The following is a 12,533-nucleotide window of genomic DNA, read 5'->3' on the forward strand; positions in this document are numbered from 1 at the left end:
TGCTCGCCACAACTAGAGAAAGCCCACACGCACAGCAACGAAGACCAGCACAGCCAAAAAATAAATAAATAAACGCATTAAAAAAAAGAAGAAGAAATGACTATTCAGATCTTTGCACAGGTAGTAGTATTTTTTTAAAGCCCCTCAGATGATTGTAACGTGGGGCGATGGTTGAGAGTCACCGAGAGCAGCCCAAGCTCCACAAACACTGATCCCCGTGGCAGCTTCTTGCTCCCCCTACTGGCCATGGGGGGTAGTACCCTCCCTTATCCAGGTTCAAGGAGAGGGTGACTCCTTCCAGAGCCCCGAGGACCCTTCTGGAGCCAACCTCAGCACGAATCTTTTAGGAGATGTCGAAGTGGAGAGGGATGGCCGTCTCCTCTCTTCCTCGCACACTCCCCCGTCGGTTTTCTGCTCCCTGGGAGTCAGTGGAGATTCTGAAGTGTGCAGGCTACTCGGGGGGAGGATGCCACCTCCACAACCCCTTCCCCCGAGATGGGTGCTTGGAGGGTGTGTCCTGGGGCCACCTCTGGGCTCGAGGTCACGATGACCCATGGACCTGCCACGGTAATAGGCACTGGGTGTTCAGAGTACGCCAGAGCAGGGCCAGTGGGCGGGAGGGGGGAGGGACTGCGGGGTCAGCCTCCCGTCCCTGCCCCGCCTGAAGCGAGGACCCGGGCATGTGGCTAAGCGGCATGTTTTCGGTTGAATCGGGTCCCTCAAAAAGACACATGGAAGTCCCAGCCCCCTGGACCTCAGACTGTGACCCTACGTGGAAACAGGACGTAACGAGATGTACCTCGTTAAGATGAGGTCATACCGGAGAAGTGGGTGGGGGGGCCTGATCCAGGATGACCGGTGTCCTTTTACTATAAAAGGGGAGAATCTGACCACCGAGACACACACACAGAGAGGAGAAGGCCGTGTGATGACAGCGGCACAGTCTCAGGTCAGGGGTGCTGGCGACACCCAAAGCCAGAGGCTCGGGGAGGACCCTCTCCACAGATTGCAGAGGGAAGCGGCCCTGCAGACCCCTGCATCAGACGTCCCGCCTCCAGGAAGGGAGAGAATCGAGGTCTGTTGTTTCAAGTCTCTGGTTTGTGATACTTTGTTACAGCAGCCCCAGGAAACCAGAAGGAGGACACACAGACTCGGCCCTCACCCGATGACCGTCTCCTCCAGGCTGGGCCCAGGCTTCCCGTTAGAGAGACTCCTTGGTCCACGCCGGGGAGGGACGGCCCCGGAGCGCGCGGCCGCGGGCTTGGGGCAAAGAGGCTCTTTTCAGGCGTGACTCGTTCATTCCTCATCTCATTGTTTTTAAAACTCTTTAATAGATGGTTATGGTTTAAAACACGAACCATTATTTAAAACACTACGAAGCAAAAATTCAAAAAATACTTTTAGATTGCATTTTCCAGAAATAACCGACATCAGTTGATGTAGGAGAAGATGTTGGCAAGTTCTCTCCACATGTGGCCCGGCTACACACGCGCGTACTGACAGGAGGTTCTGGGGCGGCAGCGGTGTGGACCAGCCAGAATGGGACCCTTCCACTTCTCACTCAGCTTGTTTCTGAATCTCCACGCTTGCCGACGTTGTTGGATGAACACCAACCGTGCATGTTTCTTTTTGAATCTGTGGGAATAAGTCCTTAAGGAAAATTCCCAGAAGTGGGATTGCTTCAGCTCGGCCCCTTGGTCGCTGTTCTTCCTACTGTTAAGAAGGAAACTATAGGCCTAAAAAGGAATCAGTCACGTTAGGCCCCAAGGCAGCAGATCAAGACTTAATACCTAACCCAAAAAGTTTCAGCTTTTCCTGGAATGTGATATTTAACCGACCAACCTGGCATTTCCTGGTCAGCACTAGGGGGTAATCTGACTGATAGACCCACTCCAATACACACACACACACACACACACCCCACCCCCACCCCCACCCCGCCCCAGAGGGGTGACATCACCTCCAACAATGCATTCTTTGTTAATAATTCTCCCTCCCCCACTCCCTGCCACCTTTAAAACTATTTCCTTTTCTGCAGCTCAATGAAGCTACTTTTTATTTGCTAGATGGGCTGCTGCTGGATTCATGAATCGTTCAATAAAGCCAGTTCGATCTTTTAAATTACTCATTCAATTTTTGTTGTCTAACACGATAAAGTTACAAAAGTGATACATGTAGTTTTCTGTTTGGTTGGTTTTGGGTTTTGGCACACCCTGTGGCATGTGGGATCTTAGTTCCCCCACCAGCAATCGAACCTGTGCCCCCTGCAGCAGAAGCTTGGAGTCTTAACCACTGGACCATCAGGGAAGTCCCTAGATGCAGTGTTGTGTTTTGTTTTGTTTTTTACATCAAATGCAAAGTGTAAATGTAACACTACCTTGATACTTGCCCTGTCCATGCTCATCCGGAAGGGGGATTGCTGTAAACAGTTGAGGGAAATTTTTTTTTAATTAAAAGAAAATCAGTTGAGAGAAATTTTAATGAAGAAAGTATGGACTTCCATCTTTGTTCTCTCTTTCAATTAATATGTGACCATGGGGAAGGCTCTGGGTGTACTTAATGCATAATTTCCTCATCTAGAAAAATGAAGTTATTGCCTACTCTCTTTTTCTCACAGGGTTTTATGACAATTAAATGACGTGTGTGAAATGGAACATTTACAAAAATATATCTGTACTAAGTCATGATGGAAATATCAAAAATTGTCAAAGCATTTAAATTATTCTTACCACAGCCTTCAAATAAAACACAATATAGTTGAAAACAAACAATAAAAAGAGAGTTTGAAAACCTAAATGTTTGTAGCTTAGAATGAAACACTCATGAATTATGGAAGAAAGTATAGTGGGGAATCAAAAAATATTTAGAAGTGAACGTCAATGAGCAGTTTATTAAAGCTTGTGTGATGCAGCAAAGGCCATATTTAGAGGCAAATTTATATCCTTCAGTGCATTTATTAAAAAGAAGAAACATTTAAAAGAACTAACTTAAGAGTTAGGGACTTCCCTGCTGGTCCAGTGGTTAAGACTCTGGGCTTCCAAGGCAGGGGGCGCAGGTTCAATCCCGGGGAACTAAGATCCTACATGCTGCATGGCATGGACAAAGAGGGGGAAAAAAAAAAAAAGGGTTTCTTTTTAAAAGTTGAAAAAGGAACAGAAAGTATTTTTTTAAATCACAAGATAATTAAAAATAGCAAAAATTAATAAAAGTATAATCAAAGAAGCAACATAAAGGGCAAATAAAATTGAAATCCAGTTAAAAAAAAAGATTATTAATACTTCGAACTCTAGTAAGACTGACAAAGAAGAAAGAATCACAAATAAACTGGATATAGGATGAAGGGGTGATATGGCTAGAGACTAAATTTAAAATAATAAGAATACTATACATATTTTATACTAATATTTTGAAAGCTTGGATGAATAAATGATTTTCTGTAAAAACTGCTAAAGTTGACTGAATAAAAAATGGAAACTATAAATAAACTAATAATTAACAAAATTAAACCAGTAGTCAAAAGTCTCCCTCAATCAAAAGATACCAGGCTTGGCCTCAGAAAGACAGATAACTCCTATTTCATATAGACTATATGAAAAATTAGAAAAAGAGGGGAAATTACCCAAGTCAATTTGTGAGGCTGGTATAGGCTTGAATACAGAGTACAAGGAATGTGAACTATTGACCAATATCACTTTTGACTATAGATGTAAACTCATAAATAAAGTATCAGCAAAGGAAATTCAGCAATGTATAAAAACACTAATGCACCATGACAAGGTAGTTTAGCCCAGGATTATAATATGTTGTGAATCAGAAGGTGTATTGTTGTTATCCACTGCAATACTAGAATAAAGGACAAAAAACATATGATCACTTTAACAGTTACAGAAATATTGTCTGATAAAAGTCAATAATTATTTGTGATTTTTTTTAAAGTCTTAACAAACATGGAAGCAAAGGGATTCTCCTTACCCTGAAGAAAAAGGTATTTTTCAGAAACAAACATCACACTTCCTATTTTAACTTTAAAAGCATTTCCATTCAAGTAAAAGAAAGGCAAGGTCATTTGTTATAACCCCTATGATTCTTCAAGGGCATCCTGGCTAATGCAGCAAGAAAAAAAGAAAACTAAGAGCTAACAGAAACTGGAAAGGAAGATGCAAATCTTGTTATTATCTGGAGATGATATAATTGCATAAGTAGAAAATCTGAGATAATTGACAGAGAAATAATGGTTTTGTTGGAAGTAATATCTATGCTACAGAAAAGTCAATAGCATGTTATCATCAACCATAAATAATTATAAAATGGAATAGAAAAAGATGCCATTATTCATACATCAAAAGTTACCAAAAATAAATATAATACAGGATATATGAGACTTTTATGGAGAAAAGTATAATCATTGTTGAAAGACATTTTCAAAGATACAAATAAATGGAGAGTCATGTTACGACTTATGAATGAAATAAAGCTGAAAATGATGAAGGTGTCTACTCTCCTCAAATTAATTTTTTTTTGAATTTTTGAATTTTATTTTTTATGCAGCACGTTCTTATTAGTTATCTATTTCATACATGTTAGTGTATACATGTCAATCCCAATCTCCCAATTCATCCCACCACCACCTTCCCCACCGCTTCCCCCCCTTGGTGTCCATACGTTTGTTCTCTACATCTGTGTCTCAACTTCTGCCCTGCTAACCGGTTCATCTGTACCATTTTTCTAGGTTCCACATAAATGCGTTAATATACGATATTTGTTTTTCTCTTTCTGACTTACTTGACTCTGCATGACAGTCTCTAGATCCATCCACGTCTCTGCAAGTAATGCAATTTCATTCCTTTTTATGGCTGAGTAATATTCCATTGTATATATGTACCACAGCTACTGTATCCATTCGTCTGTCGATGGGCATTGAGGTTGCTTCCATGACCTGGTTATTGTAAACAGTGTTGCATTGAACATTGGGGTTCATGTGTCCTTTTAATTATGGTTTTCTCTGAGTATATGCCCAGGGTAATTCTATTTTGAGTTCTTTAAGGAACCTCCATACTGTTCTCCATAGTGGCTGTATCAATTTACATTCCCATCAATGGTGCAAGAGGGTTCCCTTTTCTCCACACCCTCGCCAGCATTTCTTGTTTGTAGATTTTCTGATGATGCCAATTCTAACTGGTGTGAGGTGATACCTAATTGTAGTTCTGATTTGCATTTCTCTTATAATTAGTGATGTTGAGCAGCTTTTCATGTGCCTCTTGGCCATCTGTATGTCTTCTTTGGAGAAATATATATTTAGGTCTTCTGCTCATTTTTTGATTGGGTTGTTTGTTTTTTTTAATATTGAGCTGCATGAGCTGTTTATATATTTTGGAGATTAATCCTTTGTCCATTGATTCGTTTGCAAATATTTTCTCCCATCCTGAGGGTTGTCTTTTCATCTTGTTTGTAGTTTCCTTTGATTTGCAAAAGCTTTTAAGTTTCATTAGGTCCCATTTGTTTATTTTTGTTTTTATTACTCTAGGAGGTGGATCAAAAAAGATCTTGCTGTGATTTATGTCAAAGAGTGTTCTTCCTATGTTTTCCTCTAAGAGTTTTATAGCGTCCAGTCTTACCTTTAGGTCTCTAATCCATTCTGAGTTTATTTTTGTGTATGGTGTTAGGGAGTGTTCTAATTTCATTCTTTTACATGTAGCTGTCCAGTTGTCCCAGCAACACTTATTGAAGAGACTGTGTTTTCTCCATTTTATATCATTGCCTCCTTTGTCATAGATTAGTTGACCATAGGTGCATGGGTTTATCTCTCGGGTTTCTATTCTGTTCCACTGATCTATATTTCTGTTTTTGTGCCAGTACCATACTGTCTGGATTACTATAGCTTTGTAGTATAGTCTGAAGTCAGGGCGTCTGATTCCTCCAGCTCCGTTTTTTTCCCTCAAGACTGTTTTGGCTATTTGGGGTCTTTTGTGTCTCCATACAAATTTTAAGATTTTTTTCTTTTAGTTCTGTAAAAAATGCCACTGGTAATGTGATAGGGATTGCATTGAATCTGTAGATTGCTTTGGGTAGTATAGTCATTTTCACAATATTGATTCTTCCAATCCAAGAACATGGTATATCTCTCCATCTGTCTGTGTCATCTTTGATTTCTTTCATCAGTGTCTTATAGTTTTCTGAGTACAGGTCTTTTACCTTCTTAGTTAGGTTTATTCCTAAGTACTTTATTCTTTTTGTTGCAATGGTGAATGGGATTGTTCCCTTAATTTCTCTTTCTGATCTTTCATTGTTAGTGTATAGGAATGCAAGAGATTTCTGTGCATTAATTTTGTATCCTGCAACTTTACCAAATTCATTGATTAGCTCTAGCAGTTTTCTGGTGGCATCTTTAGGGTTCTCTATGTATAGTATCATGTCATCTGCAAACAGTGACAGTTTTACTTCTTCTTTTCCAATTTGTATTCCTTTTACTTTTTTTCTTCTCTATTGCTGTGGCTACGACTTCCAAAACTATGTTGAATAATAGTGGCGAGAGTGGACATCCTTGTCTTGTTCCTGATCTTAGAGGAAATGCTTTCAGTTTTTCTCCATTGAGAATGATGTTTGCTGTGGGTTTGTCATATATGGCCTTTATTATATTGAGGTAGGTTCCCTCTATGCCCACTTTCTGGAGAGTTTTTATCATAAATGGGTGTTGAATTTTGTCAAAAGCTTTTTCTACATCTTTTGAGATGATCATATGGTTTTTCTCCTTCAATTTGTAATATGGTTTATCACATTGATTGATTTGCATATATTGAAGAATCCTTGCATCCCTGGGATAAATCCCAATTGATCACAGTGTACAATCCTTTTAATGTGTTGTTGGATTCTGTTTGCTAGTATTTTGTTGAGGATTTTTGCATCTATATTCATCAGTGAGATTGGTCTGTAATTTTCTTTTTTTGTAGTATCTTTGTCTGGTTTTGGTATCAGGGTGATGGTGGCCTCATAGAATGAGGTTGGGAGTGTTAATTCCTCTGCAATTTTTTGTAAGAGTTTGAAAAGGATGGGTGTTAGATCTTCTCTAAATGTTTGCTAGAATTCACCTGTGAAGCCATCTGGTCCTGGACTTTTGTTTGTTGGAAGATTAATCACAGTTTCAATTTCATTACTTGTGATTGGTCTGTTCATATTTTCTATTTCTTCCTGGTTCAGTCTTGGAAGGTTATACCTTTCTAAGAATTTGTCCATTTCGTCCACGTTGTCCATTTTATTGGCATAGAGTTGCTTGTATTAGTCTCTTAGGATGTTTTTTATTTCTGTGGTGTCCATTGTAACTTCTTTTTCATTTCTAATCTTATTGATTTGAGTCCTCTCCCTATTTTTCTTGATGAGTCTGGCTAAAGGTTTATCAGTTTTGTTTATCTTCTCAAAGAACAAGCTTTTAATTTTATCGATCTTTGCTATCGTTTTCTTTGTTTCTATTTCATTTATTTCTGTTCTGATCTTTATTATTTCTTTCCTTCTACTAACTTTGGGTTTTGTTTGTTCTACTTTCTCTAGCTCCTTTAGGTGTAAGGTTAGATTGTTCATTTGAGATTTTTCTTGTTTTTTGAGGTAGGATTGTATTGCTATGAACTTCCCTCTTAGAACTGCTTTTGCTGCATCCCATAGGTTTTGGATCATCATGTTTTCGTTGTAATTTTTCTCTAGATATTTTTTGATTTACTCTTGGATTTCTTCAGTGATCTCTTGGTTATTTAGTAACGTATTGTTTAGCTTCCACTTGCTTGTGTTTTTTACGTTTTATTCCCTGTAATTGATTTCTAATCTCATAGCGTTGTGGTCGGAAAAGATGTTTGATATGATTTCAATTTTCTTAAATTTACCGAGGCTTGATTTATGACCCAAGATGTGATCTATCCTGGAGAATGTTCCCTGTGCACTTGAGAAGAAAGTCTAATCTGCTATTTTTGGATGGAATGCCCTGTAAATATCAATTAAATATGTCTGGTCTATTGTGTCATTTAAAGCTTGTGTTTCCTTATTTATTTTCATTTTGGATGATCTGGCCATTGGTATATGTGAGGTGTTAAAGTCCCCCTATTTTTGTGTAACTGTTGATTTCGTCTTTTATAGCTGTTAGCATTTGCCTTCTGTATTGAGGTGCTCCTATGTTGGATGCATATATGTTTATAATTGTTATATCTTCTTCTTGTATTGATCCCTCCTTCAGTCTGTATGTGTCCCTAGGTCTGAAGTGGGTGTCTTGTAGACAGCATATATATGGGTCTTGTTTTTGTATCCATCCAGTGAGCCTGTGTCTTTTGGTTGGAGCATTTAACCCATTCACGTTTAAGGTAATTATCGATATGTATGTTTCTATTGCCATTTTCTTAATTGTCAGGGGTTTGTTTTTGTAGGTCCTTTTCTTCTCTTGTGTTTCCCACTTAGAGAAATTCCTTTAGCATTTGTTGTAGAGCTGGTTCGGTGGTGCTGAATTCTCTTAGCTTTTGCTTGCATGTAAAGCTTTTGATTTCTTCATCGAATCTGAATGAGATCCTTGCTGGGTAGAGTAATCTTGGTTGTAGGTTCTTCCCTTTCATCACCTTAAATATATCGTGCCACTCTCTTCTGGCTTGTAGAGTTTCTGCTGAGAAATCAGCTGTTAACCTTATGGGAGTTCCCTCGTATTTTATTTGTCATTTTTCCCTTGTTGCTTTCAATAGTTTTTCTTTGTCTTTAATTTTTGTCAATTTGATACTATGTGTCTTGGCGTGTTTCTTCTTGGGTTTATCCTGCCTGGGACTCTCTGCACATCCTGGACTTGGGTGGCTATTTCCTTTCCCGTGTTAGGGAAGTTTTTGACTATAATCTCTTCAAATATTTCCTCGGGTCCTTTCTCTCTCTCTTCTCCTTCTGGGACCCATATAATGTGAATGTTGCTGTGTTTAATGTTGTCCCAGAGATGTCTTAGGCTGTCTTCATTACTCTTCATTCTTTTTTCTTTATTCTGTTCTGCGGCAGTGAATTCCACCATTCTGTCTTCCAGGTCACTTATCCATTCTTCTGCTTCAGTTATTCTGCTATTGATTCCTTCTAGTGTATTTTCTTTTCAGTTATTGTATCTCTGTTTGTTTGTTCTTTAATTCTTCTAGGTGTTTGTTCTTTAATTCTTCTAGGTCTTTTTTAAACATTTCTTGCATCTTCTTGATCTTTGCCTACATTCTTTTTCCAAGATACTGGATCATCTTCACTATCATTATTCTGAATTCTTTTGCTGGAAGGTTGCCTATATCTGCTTCATTTAGCTGTTTTTCTGGGGTTTTATCTTTTTCCTTCATCTGGTGCAAAGTCCCCTGCCTTTTCATTTTGTCTGTCTTTCTGTGAATGTGGTTTTCCTTCCTCGGGCTGCAGAATTGTAGTTCTTCTTGCTTCTGCTGTCTGCCCTCTGGTCTCCTCAAATTAATTTATAAAGTCAATGCAATTCTAATCAAAATAGCAACACATATTTTATGGAAGTTGACAAGCATACCCAAAATTCACCTAAAAGGGCACAGAACCACCATTTGACTCAGCAATTCTACTCCAAGTTACTTCCCCGAGAGAATTGAAGATATATGTACAAGCACAAAATCTTGTACATGAATATTCACACAGCATTATTCTTAGTAGCAAAAAAAATGAAACAAACCACATGTCCACCAATGGATGAATGGATAAATAAAATGTGGTCTATCCACAAGATGGAGTACTTTTTCAGTCATAAAAAGGAATGGCTCTCTGGGCTTGGACCGAAGTTGCGGCGTCATGGCGAAACGCACCAAGAAGGTCGGAATCGTGGGCAAATACGGGACCCGTTATGGTGCCTCCCTGAGGAAAATGGTGAAGAAAATTGAAATCAGCCAGCACGCCAAGTACACTTGCTCCTTCTGTGGCAAGACCAAGATGAAGAGACGAGCTGTGGGCATTTGGCACTGTGGTTCCTGCATGAAAACGGTAGCTGGTGGTGCGTGGACCTACAACACCACTTCTGCCGTCACAGTAAAGTCTGCCATCAGAAGACTGAAGGAATTGAAGGACCAGTAGAAGCGCCACCATTTGATACGTTGCTAGCCTATAATAAAAGGGTTAATTTATGTAACAAAAAAAAAAAAAAGGAATGAAGCACTGACACATGCTACACCCTGGATGAACCTTCAAAATGTTCGGCTGCATGAAAGAAATCAGGCCACATATTCTTTCCTTTTTTATGAAATATCCAGAACAGGCAAATCTATAGATACAGACAGTACATTAGTGGTGGCCAGGGACTCAGAGAGGGGTAGTGGAATATGGAGTGACTGCTGATGGGCACGGATTTCTTTTTGGAGTAATGAAAATGTTCTAAAATTCAGAAAGCATTGTAAGTGGACTTGCCTTACTCCCTACAAAGATTGTTAGCAATGGAGACCATGTGTCATTATCGCCCGGGTGCTAAGCACACAAATGCCCATCAGTAGAGGAAAAAAGAGAGTGCATAACCATACAAGGGAATACTGCTCAGCCTTTAAAGGAAGGAGACTCTGCCCCATGTCACAGCATGGATGAACCAAAGACATTATGTTTCAGGGTCTGTCACAGGCCGTAATCAGGCCAGGACTGGGGTCCCATCTGAGCTGCACAGGGAGGGACCAATGTCCCAGCTCAGATGGTTGTTGCAGGATTTGGTTCCTTGTGGCCCGTTAGACTGAGGACCTCAGTTTCTTTCTGTCCGTTACCTGCGACCATCATCAGCTTCTTGCCATGTGGGTCTATCCATAATGCAGGTCTGTCATCAGTTGGTAAGGGAGAGGGACATTGGGGTCTGCTAGGGGATGAAGACACATCTATGTTACATGGTCATGGAAGAGGGCTCCCATCCCTTTGCCACATTCTACTGGTTAGAAGCGAGTCACAGTTCCGCCTACACTCAAGGGGTCGGGATCACACAGGGGGTGACCCCAGTGGCGGGATCATGGGCCCAAGTCAATCCGCCCGCCACACCTGGGCTGTTGGTAAAATGGTCCCAAGGGCAAACACACCCTTGTAAGCCCCACGCTGACTCTACTCTGTGCTTTCACAGGGCAGGGTATTCCTTCTAACATCAGACCCGCGAGGCCCCAGAGAAGAGCAATTCATCTCTGGAAACATCACTGTTTACTTTCTAGCACCTGGACACAGAATCTGCCTCCTAACGCTTCTTTTGGAGGCTAGACTCATCCTTACCTGTGTACTAAGTTATAAACACCCAATGGGTCTGCTTCTGCATTTAGTTAAGCAACAAGCGCAGCCTTCTCACCCAAAAAGAGTGCTTCTAAATATTACTAGAAATGAGATTTAAAGGAAGAAAATCTTAACATTGGGAAAAGAGAGCATTTTTCCAAGGAGTCCCAGTTGAACCTGTGGTTAATAGAGCTTTTAACTGCAGGGAGATGCGTCACAGACTGCAGAAAGCAGTATTTTGTAGAAAATCCAAAGGCAGCTTGGCCGGAACGGGAAAGAGATCAACAGGACAAGAAGCCAACAGCCCGTTTCTGGGCTTGGACAGAGTTCTTCTCAAAGATCCAAGCGTATAGTGGGAGGAACAGCAAAGGGAAACTACAATACGCACTCGGTGCTGTTCTGGGAGCCTGAAGATGGACACTGAGGTAAGATCCGAGGAGTGTGTGCTGTCCCAGGGGCCTGATGTCCGGGAGGGAGTACAGTTAAGTCCCCTACATACAAACGAGTTCTATTCTGAGAGCGCGTTCGTACGTCCACCACAGTTAGCCTAGGTACCCAACTAACACAATCTGCTATATAGTACTGTACTGTATAACAGGTTTATAATTCTTTTCACACAAATAATACATAAAGAACAAACACAAAAAATAAAGAAAACATTTTTAATCTTGCAGTACAGTTCCTTGAAAAGTACCACAGCTGGCATCCTGGAGCTGGCATGGAGTGAACAGGCAGGAAGAGTTACTGGCTGGAGGAGGGCAAAGGGGTGGGCGATGGTAGAGCTGAAGGGTCGTCAGCAGCAGGAGATGGAGGGCCAGCCGCAATGTCACTCACGCCTGACACTGATGGAACGCACGGTCGCATCTTTGGAAGTTCGCAGCTTGAGGGTTCGTATGTAGGGGACTTGCTGTGTCAGGGCAGAGTGTGGGTGTGTCTGACCCTCTCCCCCTCTGTTGGGAAGGAGCGGAAGCCTGTTTGCAAATACCAGCGTTGTTAGTAGTAGGGCAGCATGTATCACACTGTCCTTAAGACCAGTGGTAACCAATGCTCACATTTGAGATATAGGGAAGTCATTCTGGCTTAGGCATGAGTCAACTTGAATTTTATGCTAACTAAACCAGCCTGACTGTGGCCTATCAAACACACATTGTACATCTGCTTTAATTGTTAAAGAAAAGGGCACATTGGCCAGAAGTTAAAAATGTCCATGTTAAAAATAAAGTCTAGGGCTTCCCTGGTGGCGCAGTGGTTGAGAGTCCGCCTGCCGATGCAGGGGACGCGGGTTCGTGCCCCGGTCCGGGAAGATCCCA

General features: G+C 40.9%; 1 protein-coding gene and 1 long non-coding RNA gene across 2 annotated transcripts; both read left to right on the top strand.

Annotated features, from left to right (window-relative positions):
- Window positions 1-197: 197 nt before the first annotated feature.
- LOC136792775 (uncharacterized) lies at window positions 198-12,181 on the top strand. The gene is made up of 3 exons (XR_010837158.1): window positions 198-1,615; window positions 11,429-11,648; window positions 11,898-12,181. It is a non-coding gene; the product is annotated as an uncharacterized lncRNA (long non-coding RNA).
- Window positions 9,761-10,138, top strand: LOC131743345 (large ribosomal subunit protein eL43). The gene has a single exon (XM_059041939.2). It carries the CDS (start codon window positions 9,790-9,792, stop codon window positions 10,066-10,068), a length of 279 nt encoding a protein of 92 aa, XP_058897922.1. The 5' UTR covers window positions 9,761-9,789; the 3' UTR covers window positions 10,069-10,138.
- Window positions 12,182-12,533: the final 352 nt, after the last annotated feature.

Source organism: Kogia breviceps, chromosome 16, assembly GCF_026419965.1.
Source record: "Kogia breviceps isolate mKogBre1 chromosome 16, mKogBre1 haplotype 1, whole genome shotgun sequence".
In the NCBI taxonomy this organism is placed as follows: Eukaryota; Metazoa; Chordata; class Mammalia; order Artiodactyla; family Physeteridae; genus Kogia; species Kogia breviceps.

What these genes read in the sequence shown, in the direction of transcription:
- LOC131743345 (XM_059041939.2), top strand. Translation starts at nt 9,790, where the DNA reads ATGGCGAAACGCACCAAGAAGGTCGGAATCGTGGGCAAATACGGGACC.